General features: G+C 46.0%; 1 protein-coding gene across 3 annotated transcripts in view; it reads left to right on the plus strand.

Annotated features, from left to right (window-relative positions):
- Positions 1–24,624, plus strand: part of LOC147622325 (D-lactate dehydrogenase [cytochrome], mitochondrial-like) — a 112,300-nt gene that overhangs the window by 66,794 nt on the left and 20,882 nt on the right. For 2 of the 3 annotated variants that reach the window (XM_086823427.1, XM_086823426.1), the window contains exons 13-16: positions 10,943–11,052; positions 11,169–11,231; positions 11,728–11,807; positions 11,940–12,070. In XM_086823427.1, coding sequence (XP_086679553.1) covers positions 10,943–11,052; positions 11,169–11,231; positions 11,728–11,807; positions 11,940–12,070 — 384 coding nt within the window. Of the gene's footprint in view, positions 1–10,942; positions 11,053–11,168; positions 11,232–11,332; positions 11,627–11,727; positions 11,808–11,939; positions 12,071–24,624 lie in introns of those variants that run through there. The other variant, XM_086823428.1, reaches the window with a different exon arrangement.

The raw sequence follows: 24,624 nt of genomic DNA on the forward strand, positions 1-24,624 counted from the left end.
GGCGGACAGAAGATTCAGGTCGGCGCAGGGCGGACAGAATGTGAATAGGCTGTTCAGGTCGGCGCAGCCTGTGCAGAATGTGAATAGGCTGGTCCTACAGGCTGAGTGCAGCTAGGGAGATGGTGGCCTGAAGCTATGGCAAGCAATACAGGGCAGAAGCAGCCTGCTCTGATACCATGTTGAAAATATGAAAGCAAGAACAAAACTAGAAATGAAACAAGAACAAATGAAAGACAAAGAGGTACCTTGAGATGAGTGTAGACAAGACACAAGATTGATGCTTTCATTGATGTGACACCTACAATATATAGGTGAGAAGTACAAGATTGAGTAGACTGACTTATGGGATAAATGTAGAGGTGCCACATGGCACTAGACTCAAGACACAAAGACTCAACTGAAACTAGACTAGAGAAATAGTACACCTAGTGTGCACTTATTTCCAACACTTGTGCCTTTGTGTACATGCCCGGAAACGCCTGGAGGATTGGCTTTCCATTGGGTCTGGTATCGCATATACTTGCTTGGAAACGCCTGGTCTTATATGGTTTCATGAACGAAAATTGCTCATGCCAATGCTGCATTGCATAGCATCTTTATGTGCTTGCTTGCAATTGAAATTGCATGCTGTTTTCATGCTTGCTTGACCAATGTGTAGTTCCGGGTAAGGGGACGCCCGCCCGTGAACCGTGTGTGTGAAACTGTTTGCTGACATGGTTGTGTGGCATGTGAACAGGTGGTAAGTATTACCCAATCTAGGCTCAAATAGCCTTTAGGACTTAGCCAATATTTATAAGTGAGTGTGTACCCACTTCATTAAAGTTTGGGCGCCCAAAAGTCACTTATAAATTATGACCGCTTTCAAGTTCACACTCACTGAAGTCCCGAGGCGGACAAGACTCAATGTCCAGGACCTGATCCTCCCTTTTTACTCATAAATGGGCATCTCCCCATGTCCCTTCACCTGATTGGATCCCAATTCACTTACTTATTAAGAGAAATTCGTGTTTTCGCTTCATGAGGATTTTTGGAGGCTGAAAACTCTGTTTTTCCACCATTTCTCTCAATTTCCAAGCTCTCCATAGCCATACCCAACTTGCTAGGGTGTTTTCCGAGCTTCCAAGAGTGTTTCCAAGTGCTAATCACTCTCCTACTCACTCCCAATGACTGAAATTCAGCAAAACAGCTCTCATTTTTTCTGTAATTTCTGGTCTTTTTGCTAAAAACCCTAATTTCAGCCTTTCTTTCTCAAGTTGAACCATAGGGGAAGCTTTCCCAGGGTTCCCTTCATCCTCTTGAAGACTTTTGTCGCGAAGGATTGCGGCAAATCGAAGATATCAACACTTCTAAAGCTTCCAACGCGAAGGCTTCCGCTTGCAACAACTTCTATGAAGACTGGTAAGCTAATTGGACAATGTGTTGTCATTACTTACTCAGTAGAAGGGCAGGACTCCTTGTTTAGCCGCCCTGTGTAGTATTTCTCTTGTCCTATGTGCTCTTGAAGATGTTGCTACCTTGCTTGGTAGAACATAGAGCCAATGGTAGAGAATATGGGCACTGAAGTCGGGCCGGGCATCAAGGCAGCTCCTTGGTGATCTACATCGACATACCATTGTTTTCTAAATGCTGAATTTCATATGCATTGGCATGGAGGATTTGGCAATGGATGCCCGTGAAGCTATGTATTGAATTTCTCCAATAGTAATACAATTTACTCAAGGGAGGGGTCGGCCGTTCCGGCTCATTGTGTGTCTCTTGTCAATTCAGCAATTTACTTCTTGTATATGAGCAAGTGTCCTTCAAATCTTAGTGTATTTAAGTGTTGTTTAGCATTGTGTTCAACCAAGTTACATTGGTATCAGAGCATACGGTTCTCTTTCACTTCTATCGTGAGAGACGATCACCGTGAACACTAGCTATCTCTACACTTAGAACATTATGGACAGCCATACAATGAATGTTGGAGATGCTAATACAAGAGGCAGGGACAATGAAATGCATGCCTCCAATGCTTTACAGGATGAGCAAACTCATGTGGTGCACAATAGGGAACATGAATATGTGGGACAGCCGTCCCGTGGCAAAGAGAAGATGCAAGAAGAAGAGTCGATAGTCTTGAAGGCTGAACTTACTCGTATGCAGGCTCTTCTCCATGCACAACAAGAAGAATTGAATCTCTATCGCCGCGAGGATCCATTGGTACATGATCGTTTGAAGGCCAAGAAAGCTGAATCTTATATGGATCATGCAATGGCAATGATTGCTCAAGAGTTGCACATGCAACCGAGGGATGCAGCACGTGCATACTTGGCTCGTATCGAGGATGCGTATGCAGAAAGGCAACCATCCCACATGTCTTGGAGTCCCCACCACAAGTGCCCGAACAAGAACTTATGTCTAAGAGGATAAATCTCCATGCTATGGGAGAGGAACAATCAGTGACTTCACGCCATGCAGGAATACCTCATGTAGTCCGTGAAGGATACAATGTTTATGGCAGTGGTCAAAATGTATGTCAAATGCCATTGCCGGCTGAAAATGTGCATGCACAACACATGCAACATGGGCTGCAATTTTCCGTTGGTGCAAGTATTCCGCGTATCTCTCATGCCACTCATGCCTTCGAGTGTGCTCGTGAGGGAGAAGTTATGGCTGAAAATGTATCAATGCATGTTGAGGGGCCAGCCATGCCTCATGCTTACAGGGCACATGTATCTATGCCTTATGCATCACGTTTTGGTCCAAAAATGATGCCAATTACAGGGGCTGTCCCAATGGACAAACATGGGGGAAAACATGTTGAGATGCACACACATGCATCAAAGTCTCGTGACTTCAAAGCCGGAGACAAATCTGTGAAGTTTGACACATATCATGGGGAATATGATGCATCAAAGGCACTTGCTTTTATTGCCCAGTTTGATATTGCTTTCAGTGATCAGGATTTCACTCAAAAATCCATGATCCGGCATGTAAGCATGTTCATGAAAGGCATTGCTGCCCATTGGTGGCTCACGGAGAAGCTCTCACCGAATCCTGTTAGATCATGGGAAGAGTTCAAGGAGAGGTTCTATGCTCAATTCTTGTCTCCCAATGCATTGAATGAGATAACAATGAAGTGGGATTGGGTAAAGCAAAATGAGGGGGAATCGGTAAATGCATATGTACAAAAGTTTTGGAAAGTGCTTTTGGAGGTGTCTCCATTTATGCATGTCACCGAGGCAGAAAGGAAGAGAAGTTTCAATCGGGATTGCAACCCGTGTACAAAGCGGGATTACAAATGTATCCTGGTCATACCTTACACCAATTAATCGCAGCCGCCACCGCCACCGAGCAATTGGAACTCAAATTGAGTCGATCCAATAAGGCTAAACCCTCATTTCAAGGCAAAGAGAGGGCTGTCCAAAACCTGCAAAATGATGGACAGCCACCTAAAAGGGACCAAAACCAAGCCAAATCAGGTCCAAAAGCTGAAAATAAGTTTGCTAAAAAGCGCCCTTATAAGCCGGCAAACTTTGGTGTTAGTGTTGAGAAGAAGGAGCAATATATGCGTGAAGGCAAATGCTTTACTTGTGGCAGCACTGAGCACATGGCAAGAGCATGCCCAAATAAGAAGAACAAAGCTGAAAATGCTAATGTACCGAAGCCTAATGTGCATATGGTTCCGGATGTACAGGGCAACACTTCACATGATAGCAAAGATAGGGTTGTATGCAAAGCTTGGGGACAACTCAAGAATCAGCCCGCTTTGTTTATGTTTGATGATTGTGCAACGGAGAATTTCATATCCACTCAGATGGCAGCTGCTTTGGGTATTGAAGTGGAGGACATGGGTCCTCAAATTGAAGCAGGGGCTGCCTTTGTTGGTAGAGAAGTGCAGGTCATGCCTATTTTTGGCAAGTTGCGCATACACATTCAAGGCTATGTGGATCATGAGGATTTTCTTGTGGCGCCTTTGAATGGCTGTGATGTATTGCTTGGAAAGCCTTGGCATACACGTATTGATCCGTGCAAGGCTTACAAGACTAACAGGATCACCTTCATGCATAAAGGCCGAGAACGTGTAATTGATGCTGGTGAAGAGGGTGATACCATTCCCCTTGTATCTCATGTACAAATTAAGAAAGTAATGAAAAAGAGTATTTTTGCGTACTTGATTTTTGTACGAGATCCTGTTGAGGAAAATGATGTACATGTAAACACTCTTTGTAATGATAGGCTGAAATTTTTGCAAGAGCACAATGATTGTTTTGCTGATGAGTTACCAAATGAGTTACCACCTGTACGACTGGAAGACCATCGCATTGATCTTGTGCCGGGTAGCTCACCACCTAATAGGCCAGCCTATCGTGTAAGTGCATCCCAAAAAGAGGAGATCATGAAGCAAGTAAATGAGCTTCTTGAGAAGGGTTTGGTTCAGCCAAGCTCTTCCCTATATTGTTCACCCGTCCTCTTAGTTCAAAAGAAGGATGGATCCTTTCGTATGTGTGTGGATTATAGAGCTTTGAATAAGCTTACTATCAAGAATCGGTTTCCGATTCCACGCATAGACGACATCCTTGACAAGTTGGATGGATCGGCATGCTTTAGCCGAATTGATCTCAAGAGTGGATATTATCAAGTGCATGTAGTTCCTGAGGATGTACACAAAACTGCTTTCAGGACAGCATTTGGGCTTTATGAGGATCTTGTTATGCCTTTTGGTCTTACAAATGCCCCGGCTACATTCAATAGAATGATGGATCGCATATTCTGTGGGTACATGAAATTTACATGTGTCTTCTTTGATGACATCCTAGTCTTCTCGAAGACCGAAGAAGAGCATAAAGCTCATTTGGCTATTGTTTTTGAAGAGCTCCATAAGCATAAACTCTTCATAAATGCAAAGAAGAGTGAGTTCTTCTTGTCAGAGATACATTATCTTGGGCATATTGTGTCCAAAGATGAAGTGCGGATGGATCCTGCAAAGATTGATGCAATTCGGAATTGGCCCGAATTGAGTTCGGTGCATGAGATCCGTAGTTTTCTTGGATTATGCTCTTACTACCACAGGTTCATTCGGCACTTTGCATGGATTGCTTCTCCTTTGCATGATTTGACAAAGAAGAAGGCCGTGTTCAAATGGACTAATGTAGAGAGAGATGCATTTCTCAAATTGAAAGATTCAACTACTCATGGTCCAGTGTTGATCGTTCGGGATTTGCAAAAGCCTTTTTGTGTGGAATGTGATGCATTTGGAAATTGCATAGGAGCTGTCCTTAATCAAGAGGGACACGCCGTGGCTTATGACAGCCGTAGGTTGCATGATGCGGAGCTATCTCTTGGCATATATGAGAAAGAGCTCTTGTCTATAATTCATGCACTTACTATATGGAAACACTATCTTCTTGGGGCTGATTTCACTGTGAAGACAAATCACCAGAGTTTGAGGTATTTTCTTATTCAAACTAAGTTATCAGAGAAGCATATGAGGATGGCCAATTTCCTCTCTATGTTTCATTTTCAGATCTTGCACACCCCGGGAAAGAAGAATGTAGTGGCCGATGCATTGTCATGAAAGCCGTATGTAGCAGCTATCTCGGTTGCCTCTAATGGGGACTTGTCTACCATGCGTGATTTGTATCGTACGGATGCTGATTTTGTCACTATTTGGGCTGATTTGATGGCTGGTCATGCACATGCCTCATATGTGATCAAAGAGGGTTATCTCATGAAAGATAATTGCCTGTGTGTGGTGTCTGACATGAGGCAAAAGGTTTTGGATGAGTGCCATGCTCCTCCATATGCTGGTCATAGAGGCATAATGCCTACTACGCACATGATTGAGCGGTATTTCTTTTGGCCAGGTATGCGTAAGGACATAGAGGCACATGTACGTGCATGTATGACTTGTCAAAAGGTCAAATTTGATAGGCAAAAGGCACCAGGTTTGCTTCAGCCATTGCCTATTCCCACGCAGCCATGGGAAAGTATTACAATGGATTTCATTATGGACTTGCCACGTACCCAACAGGGTAATGATGCAATTTGGACAATTGTGGACAGGTTTAGCAAGCAAGCTTATTTCTTGCCGGTCAAAAAGACCATCAAAGTTGAGCATATGGTTAAAATATATCTTGCACAAGTGTTCAAACATCATGGAATGCTTAAGTCCATTGTGGGGGATAGAGATCCCAGGACTACAAGTCTCTTTTGGCGGGCCTTATTTGATAATATGGGCACCAAATTGGACTTCTCATCAGCTTATCACCCTCAAACGGATGGGCAAAGTGAGGCTGCAAATTCAGCTGTGTTGGATCTCTTGAAATGTTATGTGGCGGATCAGAAGTCTTCTTGGGAGAAGTACTTACCGCTTGTGGAATTTACATACAACAACACGGTGCATGCATCTACGGGAAAGGCCCCGTTTGAGATTGTTTATGGTAAGGTGGTTTGCCACCCATCCTTCGCACAAAGGATGAGAGTTATTGAAGCTGATGATTATGTAAGAGACTTGGATATTGCTTTTGCTCAGGTGCGGACAGCCATTGCAAGGTCACAAGACGAGCATAAAAAGGCTGCCAACAAGCATAGAAGGCAATTGGATGTTAAAAAGAATGATTGGGTATTGCTGAAATTTGAGAAAGCAAGACTTGCAAAGAGGCCTGGCAAAGAGGGTGCATATCCTAAGCTCGCAACCAGGTACTATGGGCCTTTTCGAGTGATCGAGAAGATCAATGAAGTCGCTTTTAGATTGGCATTACCTAGTCATTGGCACATACACAATGCTTTTCATGTAAGTCTCCTTTGCAAGTATGTAGGGCCGGAGCCCAGTGAAATGGTCATTGAGGATCCACCACAAGTGGATGAGGTTGAGGAGATCTTGCAGCCAGAGCAGATTGTGTATCACAAGGAACGCAAGCTTGCTGCAGCAGCAGGCAAAGTTGTGAGGCGTTACCTTGTGAAGTTTAAGAACTATCTTCCCATTGATGCTAAATGGGTAGATGAAGAGTTCTTCAAAGATTGCCCGCATGTGCTTCAGACATATTTGGATGCATTTCAGTTGCGGACAACTGTTTAGAAGCGGGGGGGAATGTCACCATTTGGCCACCCAAATGGTTCACTCTTGCTTTCACACTATGTACATATTGGATTGGTGTCCATGGCTTATGGAATGTGCCTATGCATGTGCCTATGCATGTGATTGACACGTATCATGCTGTATAGTTGGATATGATATTTCGCTGGGACTTGACGTTATCATGCCCGGAATATCTGGAGGACTTGGCTTTCCGCTGGGACTTGTGCCGTTGTGTACATGCCCGGAAACGCCTGGAGGATTGGCTTTCCACTGGGTCTGGTATCGCATATACTTGCCTGGAAACGCCTGGTCTTATATGGTTTCATGAACGGAAATTGCTCATGCCAATGCTGCATTGCATAGCATCTTTATGTGCTTGCTTGCAATTGAAATTGCATGCTGTTTTCATGCTTGCTTGACCAATGTGTAGTTCCGGGTAAGGGGACGCCCGCCCGTGAACCGTGTGTGTGAAACTGTCTGCTGACATGGTTGTGTGGCATGTGAACAGGTGGTAAGTATTACCCAATCTAGGCTCAAATAGCCTTTAGGACTTAGCCAATATTTATAAGTGAGTGCGTTCCCGCTTCATTAAAGTTTGGGCGCCCAAAAGTCACTTATAAATTATGACCGCTTTCAAGTTCACACTCACTGAAGTCCCGAGGCGGACAAGACTCAATGTCCAGGACCTGATCCTCCCTTTTTACTCATAAATGGGCATCTCCCCATGTCCCTTCACCTGATTGGACCCCAATTCACTTACTTATTAAGAGAAATTCGTGTTTTCTCTTCATGAGGATTTTTGAAGGCTGAAAACTCTGTTTTTCCACCATTTCTCTCCATTTTCAAGCTCTCCATAGCCATACCCAACTTGCTAGGGTGTTTTCCGAGCTTCCAAGAGTGTTTCCAAGTGCTAATCACTCTCCTACTCACTCCCAATGACTGAAATTCAGCAAAATAGCTCTCATTTTTGCTGTAATTTTTGGACTTTTTGCTGAAAACCCTAATTTCAGCCTTCCTTTCTCAAGTTGAACCATAGGGGAAGCTTTCCTAGGGTTCCCTTCATCCTCTTGAAGACTTTTGTCTCGCGAAGGATTGCGGCAAATCGAAGATATCAACACTTCTAAAGCTTCCAACGCGAAGGCTTCCGCTTGCAACAACTTCTATGAAGAGTGGTAAGCTAATTGGACAATGTGTTGTCATTACTTACTCAGTAGAAGGGTAGGACTCCTTGTTTAGCCGCCCTGTGTAGTATTTCTCTTGTCCTATGTGCTCTTGAAGATGTTGCTACCTTGCTTGGTAGAACATAGAGCCAATGGTAGAGAATATGGGCACTGAAGTCGGGCCAGGCATCAAGGCAGCTCCTTGGTGATCTACATCGACATACCATTGTTTTCTAAATGCTGAATTTCATATGCATTGGCATGGAGGATTTGGCAATGGATGCCCGTGAAGCTATGTATTGAATTTCTTCAATAGTAATACAATTTACTCAAGGGAGGGGTCGGCCGTTCCGGCTCATTGTGTGTCTCTTGTCAATTCAGCAATTTACTTCTTGTATATGAGCAAGTGTCCTTCAAATCTTAGTGTATTTAAGTGTATTGATTAGCATTGTGTTCAACCAAGTTACAGTACAACTGGTAAACAATAAGGATTTGTCGATGAAGAATCAGTTGTCGGAGTAGACCAAGTCACAAGTAGTCTTCCACCTTCATTGGGTGAACACCTGCCTTCACTGGTCTTCCGGGACCGTGCACCAATAACTGGTCTTCTCTCAGTTATTTGTACTTTTCTGCACCTAGGGAGAGTGTCCCTAGCTGCCTTGATTGTTCTCTGCTCTGCCGTCTTATGAGCAGGAGAGGGTTTGTAGCCCATTGGGCTTTTTTTATAACTAATGAAAGGATCTTTCCATGGAAATAAAAAAAAAACTCACCACCTCACTTTCCCTCTCTCTAGAAGTAGCGCCTCCTTCATGAGGCCTATTTGGCTGTATTTTCTGCAATTTCTCCTTCTCAACTCCATATCCAAGCTTGCTAGGGTATTTTCCAAGCTTTCAAGAGTGTTTCCAGGTAGCTATACACTCTCCTACACACTCCCAATGACTAAAATTCAGCAAAACAGCTCTCATTTTTGCTGTAAGTTTTTGTCTTTTTATTGAAAACCCTGATTTCAGCCTTTCTTTCTCAAATTGAATCATAGGGGAAGCTTTCCCAGGGTTCCCTTCATCCTCTTGAAGACTTTTGTCACGAAGGATTGAGACAAATGAAGATTTCAACGCTCCAAGTACTTCCATCGCGAAGACTTCCGCTGTCATCGGCTCTAATTGCAATTGGTAAGTTTTTGTGCTTAAATATGGAAGCAAGTAGTAGGAGGGAGGAACCGGATTACAAGATCACATACCGTGTGTATTGTTCTCTTGTCCTACGTGCTCTCTTGCATATTGTTGCTACCATGTGTTGGTGGAACAATAGAGAGCAGATGGTAGGGAACATGGGCACTTGAGAGGGTAGTGTGAGTTGCAAGTCTACACCGACAAATACATTGTTTGCAATACTGTATTCATATGCATTGGTATGGAAATCTGGTCAGAAATCCCTATGACATTATGTGCTTGATTCTCCCAAGATTAATATACTTTATTTGAGGGAGGGGTTGGCCGTTCCGGCTCATTGTGCGTCTCTTGTCAATTCAGCAAATTATTTCTTGTATTAAGCATGTTGTCCATTAAATCTTGGTGTATTTAAGTGTATTGATTAGCATTGTGTTCAACCAAGTTACACCTTATCTCCAGGATGTGACTGGGTATAGTCATTCCTATGGAATGAGAGTTGGTTCTGGATCAACGTACTAGACAATCTTGGCATATGATCTATTCAAAGTACTTGATCAAATGGAAAGGACGGTCTCAGGTCCGAGGCTACATGGGAGTCACTGCATAGTTTGAAGAGTTGCTTTTTTACGGATTCATTGCTAAGGGCATCAATGGTTCTTAAGGGGGGAAGTATGTTAGGTTCCAAGGCTAACCAAGGTTAAGACCCTCAAGTGAGGTTATTCATAGCCTAGGGGTAAGGCATCTTAAGTGGGGGCAAGTAGCTATTATGAGACGTGCATATTTGGCTCCTGGTTTATATGGGGCCAATGTAAGTGACTTTATGAGTTAGTTTCTGAGAGAGCTCCTCCGACCTGGACTCGAAGCCTTGAGACAAGTTCTGATGGGTGTGTACTGGTGGTATGGGACACTAGGGACTTTGCACATGGAGCCATGTCTCTGATGCTACTATCCCTCTGTGCTCGGGGGTGAGCCTAAATGGCTCTATGATTGGGCGGTGAGTTAGATGCGTGAGTCTTTGTGTGTTTCCCTTTTTGTTTTTTTTTAATCAGGGTGTGTTAGCATTGGGGCTTGACACCGAGTGTACTGCTTTCCTTTAGCCCCACAGATGTAGTCTCCCTTTGAGAGCGGCCAGCCATGAAGGAAACACCCCCCCCCCACCCCCCCCCCCCCCCCCCCCCCCGCCGCCGCCCAGGCGGCAGGGCACCTCGCTTCTTTTCTCTTCCCTTTCTCCCTGTGCTGGAGTGCGCCCCAAAACAAAATCTTTGTACATTCTACCACTTTGGAGGGTTGTAATCTGTTCCTGAGTAGATGTTTTCTTTTTCTACTGGTGGAAGGATATCTTCTTGAAAAAAAAAAAACCCTCTTTTTACTTTATGCATCTAATGTGTTTGTATATGTCTGTATACTTTAAAACTAGGATCCAATCTGTTTTGGTCTTCGTTTTCTTTGTTATGCATATGTTTTTGAGAGGAGCCTGTCGTTTTCATGTTTCGATAACTATGATCGAGGCACTATTTAGATTGGTGGCAGTTTTAAGAAATTTTTGATTGCAGATGCATATGCTCTTGAGCAAACTTTGAGAGTGCAGAAAATTGCTGAAGAGCACCATGGTTCTGGATTTACATATTTTGACACACCTGAAGAGAAGGAGCAGCTATGGAGGGTAATGATTTAATCAAACCTTGTACAACGTGTTTCATGAAAGTAATTAAAGTAAAGAACATGCCTTGATGGGTTAGTGCTGTGATTTCTATCATATGAATGTTTGTATTTGTGTAGATGAGAAAGGAGGCCTTGTGGGCATGTTTTGCGGTGGTGCCAGATGCAGAAGCCATGTCCACAGTAAGAAGCCCTTGCTTTGTGCTTAATATCTACAAACAATTTAGAATATCATTCTCAAGCTTAATTAAGCATACTAGTGTTTATTAAGAGGGGGTTTACAGGTCACACTGCAAGCGGTCAAAAAAGGGCAATCATGGCCACCTATCCTTATTTGGCAGGGATCACCTCGATCCCAAGTCCCGACATATGATGGGTGGAGGATGATGTGTAAAGGTCGATGTTTACTAAGGAGGTTTAAGATCACACTACCACCCATGAAAAAATGACAATTATGGTTGCGCTACCTTCTAAGATGAGGACTTCCGCAGTCCTAATGCCCGCTTATCAGATTTGTGGGGGATGATGTGTAAAGGTCCTAATATATATGATGGCTAAAGAGTGTCTTTCATGTAATGGTAACTTGTAAGCAGTTTGATTAGCATGCTATGGATTCTAAAAAACAACCAAGAAATATGCTTTTGGAGGCTTTAATTTAGCCCTTCTGGTTGCATCACAGGATGTATGTGTTCCATTATCAAGACTTGCAGACTGTATAACAAAATCGAAGGAGGAGCTGGACGCCTCACCGCTTATGTGGTAAAGCTGATGGCCTCTTGTTTTTGTTAATTTCGAGGGGATTAGCAGCGTCTGACAGACCCAGAGAAAGGAAAGAGTGTGTGTTGTTTGATTATTTCAACCAGTATTTAAGACAGCCCAAATTTGGTGCAGCCCAATTGTGTCTCATGCAGGGGATGGAAACTTCCACTCCTTAATTTTGTTTGACCCTTTGAACGAGGAGCAGGCAAGAGAAGCTGTGCGTCTAAACGACTTCATGGTGCACACAGCTCTGTCTATGGAAGGTGAGATCTATGTGAAGTGACACGTAAATGCTTTGTTCATTCTTAGATTTCTTTGACTGAATATAAGTCTGCCTAACTATTAACGATAAATGTTGAGTGTTATAATGTGTGCATAGAACAGAAGGAGAGACTGCCGTTGCAGTGAAAGCGAAGCTCATGAAGTGTGATTGTCATCTTTCACTTCTATGTGCTACATCTATCTCATGGGACTGTGTTGAAACTTGAGAGCCTTTGCATAAATCCACATAGGTAGATAATGGAGTGTGGCTTGTGCTTCAGTAAAGTATGGGTGGTTCAGCCTCTCTGTAAAAAGCAAGGTTGTAGCACCCTTCAAGGTCTCTCTGAAGTTGCCTGAAGTGTGTCGTTACAATTGCATGATAGAATCCCTTTTATGTGCAGCTCCTGTTTGTGAGCCTTTGTGCAAACATGCACCATTTAGGCATAGGGCAGGGTGTAGTACCTTTTTTAAGTATAGGTGAGCTGCATCCTAAATTATCCTTCCTTCTTCCGCCCCCCCTCCTTCCTCTCCTGTTGTTCGCCCCTGCTTCTGCCCGCCCCTCTTCCTCCCGCTGCTGTCTCCTGTCTGCGCCCCATCCCCTCTTGCTCTCCTTGTTCGCCTCCCCTCCTCTCTCCGCTCCCCTCCTTCCTCCGCCTCCTCCTTTCAGCGCAGACTTGCTGCGCTGCCCTTCCCTAGTCCTTCCTCACCTGCTGCCTCCCCTCCTTCCTCTGCCTCCTCCATTCTGCGCAGCATTTTCTGCGCTGCCCTTCCCCCCGCCCTTCTTCGCCTGGTTTTTTTTTCTTTTTTCTTCTTTTTCTTTTCTCTTTTTTCTTTTTTTTTTCTTTTCTTCTTTTCTTCTTTTCTTCTTTTTTCTTTTCTTTTCTTCTTCTTTTTCTTGTTTTTTTTTTCTTCTTTCTTCTTTTCTTCTTTTCTTCTTTTTCTCTTTTCTTTTCTTTTTCTTTTCTCTCTCTCTCTCTCATAGGCCGACTTTGGCCTCTCGTAGACGTTAATATATCTTTCTTTCTTTCTTTCTTCTTTCTCTCTCTCTCTCTCTCTCTCTTTTTGTCCTTTTATTTTATTTTATTTTCTCTTTTTTGCCCTTTTCCACCCTCTCTTCCTTTCCTCCGCTTCCTTGCCTGCCTCGGCCGGGCAAACCATTGTTTTTTCCGAAGCCGAGCTCGTAGTCCTCTACGCCGAAATAGAGAAAGACTCCAAAACGACCCTCATTGCTAGAATCTTTGGATCTCACCCGTCCCGTCTCCAGGCTCGGGATTGGGTTCTGGCGGCTCTACCCTCCGACCTCGCTCCACACTTTCGAGATGTCAGGTTGCTTGGAAGAGGTTTCTTCCAAGTGGATTTTGATTTTGAGGATGCAGCCTCAGAGGTTTTGAAGGGCAGCCCTTTGCCATTGGGCCCGAGGAAGATATTCTTTCTTCCCTACTCCAGCTATTTTGACCTTGTTGAGGAAGACCGGAACCGTTTCCTGATTACTCTCAGATTCCCAGGTCTTCCTCGCGCATATTGGCCTATGTTAGAGGCCATCAGGTCTGCCTTTGGGCTGGTTCTTTAAGTGCCCCTCCTCCACGCCTTGCTGACATCTTCTCCCACGTGGTCATTGCCTCGGCGGATGCTGTCCCCAGGGTCATGGTTCTTGCCCATGACATTGAGCTCTTTGAGGACTATGTTTTGCTTCCGGGCCCTTGTGGCCATTTGAAGCAACGTATGGAGATTGCAGGTAAACCCGATAAGTGCTGGGTTTGTCACCAACAGGCTCACTTTGCTCGAGATTGCCCCCTTGCCCTTGGGCTCGAGGTCGCAGGAGGCCTCGTAAGCGTGCTTCCCAGGCGCCACCTCCCGTGGTTCCTCCCCGTCCTTTAGTCCGCTAGGTGTGGCGAGCTGTGTCTCACGCCCGCCCCCTGGTGCGATCGATGGGAAGGCCTCCTCGGATCATGTACAGATAGATGATGTTTCTGGTTAGAGGGATTTGTCAGCTGATGCATCTTTGCAGAGAGATGATATCTCAGATCAGGATGATTTTGTTGAGTCCCTTCTACTTGGAGGGGGCGATATGCAGGATGTTCAGCGTGATCATGTATTGCAGGATTTTCAGCATGAAGCCATTGCCCTTGATGCCCCGCAGGGTGAACAGGTTTCTCGTACATATGCAGGTACTGTGCAGGGCCTCGGACAAGGGCACGTCAGTGGACTTTGCCCCGTGGATTTTCCCGTCCTCCAGCATTATGAGAGGCATCCTCAGGCTGCCCATTGTCTTCTTAGATCGGGGGTCAAACCCTCTTCTCTTCCATGAGAATCATCTCATGCAATGTTCAGGGCCTTGGAGGGCTTCCCACCCGTGGTAGGAAGCGCCTTCTGAAGGACTAGCTTCACCTTGCTGTTACAGGAGGGTCGATGGATGTACTTTTGTTGCAGGAACACAAATTGGATAGATCTCAGTGTGGCAAAACTGGTAAGATGCTTTCTGGCCACACCTTCTGGTCCTCGGCAGTTGGGGCTAGAAGGGGTGTTTGCATTTCAGTGGCAGCATCTGTTATGCCTCATGTTATTGGGCACGGTGTTATCATCCCTGTTAGAGCACAGGGGATCTTGATCATGCATGAGGGTCAGAAATTGGGAATCTTGAATATCTATGCACCTAACGTGAGAGTGAAAGGGTGGCCTTTTGGGACACCATTACAAATGTCATTCCCCAGGTTGATCATTGGATAGTGGGAGGAGATTTTAATATGGTTGAGCAACCTTCTGACAAGAAGGGTGGACGCGAAGGGGGTTTACACCCTTTGGAGCGAACCTTCTGACAAGAAGGGTGGACGCGAAGGGGGTTTACACCCTTTGGAGCGAACCTTCTGACAAGAAGGGTGGACGCGAAGGGGGTTTACACCCTTTGGAGCGAACCTCATGGGAGAGGTTCACGCTTTCCTTTTTTGGCAGGGATTGCTGGACTTAGGATGACTTCCAGAGAAGGCCAAATTCCTTCTCTTTCTCTTGGCATAACCGCAGGAGCGGGGATGAGAGCATCTTTGCACGTCTGGACAGGTTTTATGTGGATGATTGGTCCTTGGACAGAGGAGGCACCATTGCTATTATGCCTAGCACCACCAAATCCGATCATTCCCCCGTCGTTTTGTGTCTCGGGGAGTGTGGGGATCGCTCGGCCTCTCCCCGTGTCCATATCCCTGACTCTCTTTATCTAGATGCTGACATCTCCCTTGAGATCAGAGAGAGATGGAGATCTTGTGACGGTCCTGATCCTCGTCATAATATTGCGCTAGCTCTTGAGAGGACCAGCCATCATTATCATAGCACTGCCTTGTCCAAGAAGAAGGAGGCTCTGGACAAGGAGAGAGCTATTAGGTGTAGGATTGCTGCTCTTCAGAGGGAACATGAAAAGCATCCACAGGACCACATGCGTCTTGGATTACTGACCTCTTGATCACAGTTAGAGCAGAGCTCCAGTTGGCCATGGACAGGAGGGTTGAGTTCGCCTTTCATGCGAACGAGGCTTTTTGGACTCAGATGGGTGGCAGATGCAACAAAGAGTTTTTTTCAACACACAGGCCTTCCCATAGCAGGGATTCTGTGAGGTACTTGCAGGATTCACAGGGTGAGGTTCAGATTGAGCGTGATAAGGTGAGGGGTATTGCTTCAGATTTTTATCGGTCTTTGTTGACTACAGAGGTGCCCTCTCCTCAGAGAGATGTGGCATGGCAGAAAGTTTGGGAGTGCACGCCCAAGCTCATTACAGATGCTCTACGTATTCTTCCCTGGATGCCCCTTTCTCGAAGGATGAATTCCTTCACGCACTGCATGCTCTTTCCAGTGGTTCATGCCCAGGGGATGATGGTCTTTCTCCCGCCTTCTTTATTCTTTTTTGGGATCATATTGGAGATGCTATCATTGTTACCCTTCAGGAAATGTGGTTGTCGGGTATGATGCCTCCACACCTCCGGAGGGGCTGATTCACCTTATCCCCAAGGGTGGGGATAGGACTGACATCAAGCAATGGAGGCCCATCACCCTCCTTGGATCTGCATATAAAATCTTAGCTAAAGCCTTGAGTATAAGGTTGCAGTCGATTCTCCAAAGGACTATCCATGATACCCAGAATGGGTTCCTCCAAGGAAGGAGTATATTTGATAACATCTTTTCTTTCTGGGAAGCTGTCGAGTGGGCAAAGTCTAGTCAGCAGCCTCTTGCCATTCTTTTGCTTGATTTTGAAAAAGCTTATGACAGAGTTGGGATTTTTTGGAGGGCACTATGGCACACATAGGGTTTTCCCAAAACTGGATCAGAGGGGTGTCCTGCCTATACAGGGAGGCTCATAGCACTGTTTTAGCTTGTGGGGGGGTGCGATGAGGGTTTTCAGATTTCTCGTTCAGTGAGGCAGGGCTGTCCCCTCGCCCCTTTACTGTACCTCATTGTAGCTGAGGCTATGAGCAGGTTTCTTCGGGCTGCCCCTGGTGTTGTGGGTCTCAGGCTGCCTTTATGCAACGGAGGAAGAGTTTTTGGTCTCTGAGTTAGCAGATGATACGGCGTTGTTCCTTGAGGCTTCACATGCTTGTTTATGTGCTTTCCGGACAGCCTTGGAGACCTTTTGTTTGGCAGCAGGAGCTACTATCAATTGGCATAAGTCAGTCGGTTTTTGGATCAGTGATTCTCCTCTTGCAGATTGGGGTACATATGTTGGTTTTACTTGGATTGAGAGAGGATGCTCTGCCAGATACCTTGATTGTCAGGTGGGCGTTGACATCTCCCCTGCACAAGAGTTTGCTCCAGTGCTCTTAAGCATTAAAAGCAAACTTCATCACTGGAGTAGGAGGAAGCTCGACTTGGCCTCTAGAGCTTTGGTGGTTAACCAAGTTTTGCTAGCCACAGCTTGGTTTATCGCTTCGTGTTGGATTTTTCATAAGGGCTGCATTGGCCAGCTTCGTCACCTTCTTCGGAACTTTCTTTGGTCAGGGCTTGATGGAATGCACACACCAGGGCTAGAGTTGCTTGGGAAACCATTATCAGGCCTAAGAGGAAGGGGGATTGAATATCATTGACCCTGAGGTGCAATGTAAGCCTTTGCTTTGTAAGCTTGTTGTTAGGGGCTTTCTTCCAGGCACTGAGCTGTGGAAGGACTTTCTCATGCAGCAGAAAGTGTCCTTGTTCGTGGAGGTGACTAGACTCTTAGCTCACGCTTTATTTTTTCGGATGCAGTTCACCGCTCCCCTTCATCCCCCCTGGTTAGGTCCCCCCTACGGGCCTTGCCTGAGGAGTTTTTTGGTACACATCCCCCCGCGTTCAGCGGAGGAAGTTAATCGGCAGCCCATTCTGTGGAATGATTTGATCTTAGATGTGCATGGTAGGCCTCTTGCCGCAGCTATGCATATTCTTTGGGCTGGCTGGGAGACCCTATGCCCTACAGTGCTGGTTTGGAAGAGGCTTCAGAGCCTCACCGAGGTACAAAGATTGGATTTCACGCAGCATTTGAGAGGCTCTAGCCGGAGGATTGCACAGGTTGATGCAGCCATTCCCAACCACTGGATTATTGGATCTTTCTTGGAAGGCCGTCATCATTCTTGGTTTGGGATTTTTTCTGGGACAGGTATTCCTCTTTAGGTTATGGGTCTCCCTTGCCTAGGGAGGATGATGTACTGGTTTTTTTTTTTCTGTACAGGATGAATGGAAGTTGGAGAGATGTGACGTGCAGGACCTTATTGAGGGCCCCCAGATTCGTTTAGTTAGGGTTGTTGGTAGGTTAGGGAAGCACGTCTTTGTTGACCCCCCCCCCCCCCCCGGCCCAGGGATGATCACAGAGTGTTAGCCTTTGGTTGTATGGTGGCTGCCCTATCAGACATTTGCATTGGGACCCCGGTGAGTGGGAGTGGAAGGATGCTTGTAACCCTTTGAAAAGCATGCCTTTTTTCAGTTATACGGTGCGGAATGCGAGACATCTTATCTTGGGACACATTTAGAGTGTCCCTACTCTTAGACCCCATTGGAAATCTTACGGCATTTCGACTGACATTCAGAGGGTATTTTGGCGGAGATTGTGGCATTCTTATAGAAACCCACAGATTTCCTCCTTTATCTGGGTTTCTCTTCATGGTGGTCTGGCCACCTATCAGTGGAGGTCTGTTACTGGTGCTTGCCCAGCATGCCCTAGATGTGTAGGGGTTTCGGAGTCAGTTTACCATTGTTTATGGCAATGCAGGGAAGCATAGAGGGTTTGGTTTGCGATTGCACACCTCTTTGGTAGGATTAAGAGGGATGCTATCATTTCTTTCGGTTCTATCATTTGGTTGACACAGTCTGGGCCTCAGCTGAGATTCGAGGGGAGTCACAGGAGCTTGGCCTTTATGGTTAGGCAAGGAGTTGCTCGGCAGTGTTGTCTTCAGGATTTGCCACTTTCACACTTTGTCCCTCCGACACAAAGCATCTCAGCCTGGAATATCTGGAAGGCTAGATGCACCGAGGCCATTGAGAGTACTCCCGTTCTTGTTTCTCAGTGTCTTTGCAGGATTTGGAGTGATGTTATTCACACCATTATGGCTACCTGGGCCAGAATCCAGGGATCTTCGAGGGCTGCGGAGAGGAAGCGCGGCCAATTTATGAGAGAGTGGGACATTGGTATCTTTTTCACATCCTCTCATTCGGGACCCTATTGGCAGCACAGGGCTCCTGATTGGTTGAGATCTCCACCTTGCTTGGTGTGAAATTTCCATTTTGTAAAATTTTTTCATACTTAATAGAAGTCTCCTTTCTGAAAAAAAAGATTATAGGCAAGATTCTCAAGAGCCCTTGGAGGGGTTAAGGAACCATTTTATTGTGGAGGTTAAGAAAATATCCCTGCTACTACCTTTTCAAAAGGCACCTCTCCCCTCCTCCAAATCACTTACTAAAAGGCTCAGAACCTTGCAGGTGAAGGAGGAAGCAGAGAAGACTTGCTGTGCAGTTTTGCAACAAATTCGCAGAGGTTTTTTTTGTATCGATTTCTTTTCAGAAATCAAGTCACAATTTTTCCACAAGTTTTGTCTTCAAGTCCCATATGTAATTTCTTTCACTAGAGTTCCCTTTTTGGGCTTGTATGTCACACATGGACATGTCCTTACAATTTAGCCACTTTGGAGGGCGTGTTTGTGGCCAAGTCTTAGTCAAATTTGGGGGTTTTCATCCATTTCATTTTATTTGCTCTAGGCGCCCAATGAGCAGGCATGTGTGGACACTTTTATTATATTTGGACATTGTTATTCATGAGTTAGTTTGGCAGCCAACCAACCCTACAGGCCAGCCAACTAGCTCATAATACACCATAAATAGGGGGCTAGGGCTGGGTGTCACATGCACAGATGTGGACATACTTAACTCCCCTGTTTTAACTAGATTTGGAGCCTTTTTAGGCATTGAACAGCATGTTTATGGGATTTTTGGTATTTTTCTGCCCAAGGACGTGGCCGATAGCAGTTGGGTAGTTGTAGGGGCAGTTCCAAGAGCCTATAAATACCAAGGGTCAGTTCAGTCAGTATTCATCTGATTCCTCATAGGTGGAACAGATCATAGGCATAGATGTTACCTTTTGGAGGCCATGATTGGCTTGGATCTATGTACATCTTGATACAAATATATAAAAAACACTGTTTCAGTGACATATTTCTCTCTTCTCTTTGTTCCTCTTTGCGTTTTTGCATAGTTCTTAATATAGGCAGTTCTACTGCATGTTACATTGGTATCAGAGCCTGGTAGAAGTCGTTGAATCGGTGCAGATTTGGAAAACACATAGTAGAAAGGTGGCTTTTTTTGGTTCAGACAGGAAAATGCAGCCAAGTGTCCCGGTGGTGCAAGAATGAGGTCAGCGATGGGGTATAGAGCATAGTTACCAGGGGACGGGGACGGGGACGGGGGACGGGGACGGGGACGGGGACGGGGACGGCTAAAGGTAGGGAACGGGGACGGGGGGTGGGGACGGCACTCAAAATTGTTAATTTTAGAGGAGTAAAGAAGCTTTGCAAGAAGCTCCTTTCTTATCTCCGGTGTGACCCGCTCACAAAATTTCACCTCATGACCGGGCTCATGCAACAAATGGGCCCTCACCCTATTGGCCCCACCCACACGCTTATATGGGCAAAGCTTGCATGTCCATGGACGTGCACCCCCCGCATGAGTAGGAGGCTCGAAGTTGACCTCATCCCACCATGACCACCCATCCGTTCTACTCCTACCGCCCGCACGAGAAGAGGATGCCATGAATAGTTAGTAACTTAGTAGTAGTCTAGTAGAAGAGGGTGGAGAGAGCTTAGAGGGTAGAGTAGGAGAAGAGGTAGAGGGAAGATTGAAGTAGTCTAGTAGAAGAGGGTGGAGAGAGCTTAGAGGGTAGAGTAGGAGAAGAGGTAGAGGGAAGATTGAAGTAGTCTAGTAGGAGAGGGTGGAGAGGAAGGTGGTGGAGTAGGAGAGGGTGGAGAGGAAGGTGGTGGAGTAGGAGAGGGAGATAGTGGAGAGGAAAGATTGAGTAGGAGAGGGAGATGGTGGAGAGCCTAGAGGTACATCATCATTCATGGAAGGCTTGAGCAATGAGTAGAAGAGGAGTAGCATAAGCCCATTATATAGCATATGGCAGCTCTCTCTCTCTCTCTCTCTCTCTCTCTCTCTCTCAAACGGCCAGCCTCAAACGGCCAGCCTCAAACGGCCAGCCGCCAACGGCTAGTAGCCGTTGCCCGAAAAAAAACGGCTACTTTTCTGTAGCCGTTGCGCCGTTGCAGGCGTCCCCGTCCCCGGCTGACAACGTCCCGCCGTCCCCTCCGACGGGGACGGCCGTCCCCTTGCCACGTCCCCTCCGTCCCGTCCCCTGTGCCGTCCCGCCTCCGTCCCGCGCCTGAAGTTAATCGGGACGGCGTTCCCACGTCCCACGTGGCCGTCCCGCCGTCCCCCTGTCACTATGGTATAGAGCCCCTTGGTGGGTATCATGGGGTATGTAATCCCCAGATGCTCAGCCCGACAGCCATGGTACAAGGACGAGGGGAGGAACAAGGGGTTGCAGGTTTTCAAGGAGGGATCTAGCTCTCAGCCCAAGAAAGGTACAAGTTTTTAGCCCGAGAAGGGGACAAGAACATGTGCACGTTTCTCAACACAGAAACAAAACATTAGAGATTGGAGAAATCCAAGGTTGTAGTAGAAGGTTTTCAAGACAAGATCCAAGGGGTCAAGAGTGCCTCGTGTTTTGGAAGCCAAGCATGGAGCCACATGGAGTAAAGGGATGATGTCAGCCATTCAATATCAGTTGGATTCTCGTCATGAAGCTTAACAGGAGGGGATGGCACATGCACAGATTTGGACATACTGGATTCCCCTATTTTGGCTAGGATTAGGGGCCTTTTTAGGCATTGACCAGGCTATTTATGAGATCTTTGGACCTTGGCCGAGGGTAGTTGCAGGGGTAGTTCCAAAAGCCTATAAATAGCAAGGGTCCGGTCAGCCAGCATTTATGTGATCCCTCATAGCTGGGACAGGTCATAGGCATAGATGTTCCCTTTTGGAGGCCATGATTGGCTAGGATCTATGTAAATCTTGATACATACTTAATCTCTGTTCTTGTGTTAATCTCCATTAAGTTATGTTACATTGTACTTGTTGCATATTTCTACATTATCCCTGCATCAATTTGGGCCCATTTTCACATGGTATCAGTGCTTATTCTTAGGAATTGTTGACTAAGTGAAACTTCCAGCTCCTCTCTACTTTCAGCCGTTTTTGCTAGGGAGGCATACCTTGCAGTTTCACCTCTAAAAGATGTAAATCTTTCAGTGGTATATCATGGCAGCGTTTCAGCTTCTTTCCCTCCATAAGGCTGCAAGATTGGATGGTACTAATTATCCTATTCGAAAAGTGAAGGAACGGAGCCTACTAGTGGCTCATGACTTGTAGGTCTAGGAAGTGACTGCAGGTCTTCTTCCATGGCCATAAGGGGATGTACGCATAGGCTCTAGCATTCATCGTCATGAGCTGTGTGGACAGCGTTCTTATGCATATCCAAGGTGCTGCCTCTGGATTGGAAGCATGGACTATCCTCAAGAACCTCTATGAGAATAAGACGTCGGGCTCATGTGCTCACCCCTGAAATCAAGCTTCTCAATCTCAAGTTGGAGTAGGACGGTTTTGTGGGACAGAGCACCTTGTGAAGATGGACTTGTGGGACCAGCTCACGGCAGTTGGTAAAACCATTGATTCAAAGTCAATGGCTATAAGACTCTTGAATATGCTTCATAAAATCTTCCAGATTTTAGCAACTTCTATCTTCACTTAGTGTCGTCCTTTCTCACCTTTGAAGAGTTGAGTAGCGTGGTGCTTCAGCGAGAAGGTGTCAGAAGGGGAGATGAGTGTGCATAAGCAGGGTGGCAAGCGTGTTGGTGATGATAAAAAATGCAAAGCAGAGGGAGAGTCAAGCAAGCGTTCTTCTAACAAGGATGACAACATAAAAGGTCCTTCTATTAATAAAAAGAAGGTGTTTTCTCAATGCAGACTACAACCTTATAGGAGGTACAAACTGAAACAAAAACCTCATGTAAGGTCAAAAAACCAAAGACAAAAGAAAGGGGAAGCTTCTTTGTTGGCTGGATGCTCTCGGAGGTGAAGGGGGGAATAGCCACATTAGGGGGCCTGTTTGAGAAAGGAGCCTGGGCTACAAGTGCCAAGGAAGGTGGATTGGCATTGCTATGTCCAGTCTGGATTGTTGATTAGGGGCTCCCAATATCCCCAGAGGGTGTGGATGAGGTTTGTCCAAATGGAGCACATGATCTTTGCGGGCGGGGTGATGGAAGCATTGATACTCCTGCTACATCTGGCCTAGCAAATATACCAAACGGTGATGCTAGTGACAAGCTTCCATCTCTGATTCACACAGGACTGTAGTCCAAAGAGGCACTGGGACTGGAGAGGCTGGAAAGGCTGAAATCTGAAAATTAGTGAGCTGGAGTGCTACATCCGTGCTATCCTTTTTGTGGAATAAAGTCAACTTTATCTCCCTGGACCAAGCAGTCGATCCCCTGGGTGATGGTCTGGAGTGTGTTGGCAAGGAGGCGAACAAGCAAAGAATCCTCACCTTTGGACAATCCTGAATGCAATGACGTTGTGTCCGGCAGCAAGAAGCTGGTTGACCCATAATGTCCAACCACGTGCCCACGTTTAGGCTCCTGTGAACTAGTAGCCAAAGGAGGGTGATGATTTTCCTAGCGCGGAAGCTCATGCAAAGGAGATGCCAAATTTTTGAGGAACATAGGAGAGAAAGAAAGAAAGATATATTAATGTCTTTGAAATACCCAAGGGCATAGTTACAGGGAATGGGCATTTTTAGACTCGGGAATGCTGGGGATGGCAGCATCTTCCCATTCCCATTCCTGTTCCATGTCACCCTATAGTCATAGGGAATGGCCATTCTCAATCTTTTCTGTCCCCGTTCCCCGTCCCCATTTCGCGTCCCATGTGACTATGCCCAAGGGTCTATGAGACCAAAAATCAGCACAATGGATCCATACAAATATTGAATAATGGAAAAATCTCAAACTACCTAAGAATTCTTTGAGAGCCAGATGGCTGATACGCTATGTGGGGATGACCAGGAGATGTTATAGAAAGACTCAGCTAATATTGCCATCCCCTCCTGGGAGCCAGCAACAGGAGTGCCGTCTACTTTCTAGAGAAGAATGCAGCAGCCCAGTTGAGCCAAGTACTAGAAGAAGGGGATGCCCTGGGCCTTTGGATGAATGGTGGAGTCCCTCCATTTCCACTCTCTTGGGTCCCACAGCAACTGGGTAAAAGGGCGGTTCTCCTAGAGCAACTAATGCCATGAGGGGTTGTCTACAACCTGGAGAGGGAAGGGGTCCATGTGCCATCTGCTACAATGGTGAAATTGAAATATCCTAACCTGATGAATGGTGGTGTCCCTCTGTTTGTACTCTCTCGGGTCCCTCCATTTCCCACTGCAGCTTGGTAAATAGGTGGTTCTCCGAGAGCCACTTACACCAGGTGTGCAACGTGGAGAGGGAAGGGGTCTATGTGCCATTTGTGAATGTGAAAATGAAATATCCTCGCTTGTTGACGGGTGGCTGGGTAGTCCTTTTCTGAAAGTGCTGTGTTAGTATAGCCGGATTTTCTGCCGACGACAAGGATGGAGTCCTCTTGATTGCTGAAGATCGCTAGGGGAATGTCAAGACAGGACAATGAAGCAGCCAAGTTAAAGGTGACTGGAATGCGCCAATCCGTGGGGATGGCCAAGTAATGTCGAGGCTATGGCACCACACTGTAGCCTGCCATTTGGAGCATGGTGCCCTCCAAGAAAGTCTAGCCATAGGCCTTCTCAAAGTCAGAGGAACAACTAATAAATCCTCTTGGTGGAGCTGTGCAGTTGTAGCTGCCTCCCAAAACCTAAATATGTTATCTAGGATGCTTCTATCCGAGATAAAACTTTTCTGCATCCCATGTATGAGGTCGGAGAGGTGGGGTTGGAGATAATGACTGATTCCTTTGGCAAGGATCATGTAGGCTGTGCCAAGTAGGGTGATGG

The sequence above is a fragment of the Cibotium barometz genome, chromosome 29 (genome assembly GCF_041138505.1).
Source record: "Cibotium barometz isolate CiBa-2024 chromosome 29, ASM4113850v1, whole genome shotgun sequence".
NCBI classification, from domain to species: Eukaryota; Viridiplantae; Streptophyta; class Polypodiopsida; order Cyatheales; family Cibotiaceae; genus Cibotium; species Cibotium barometz.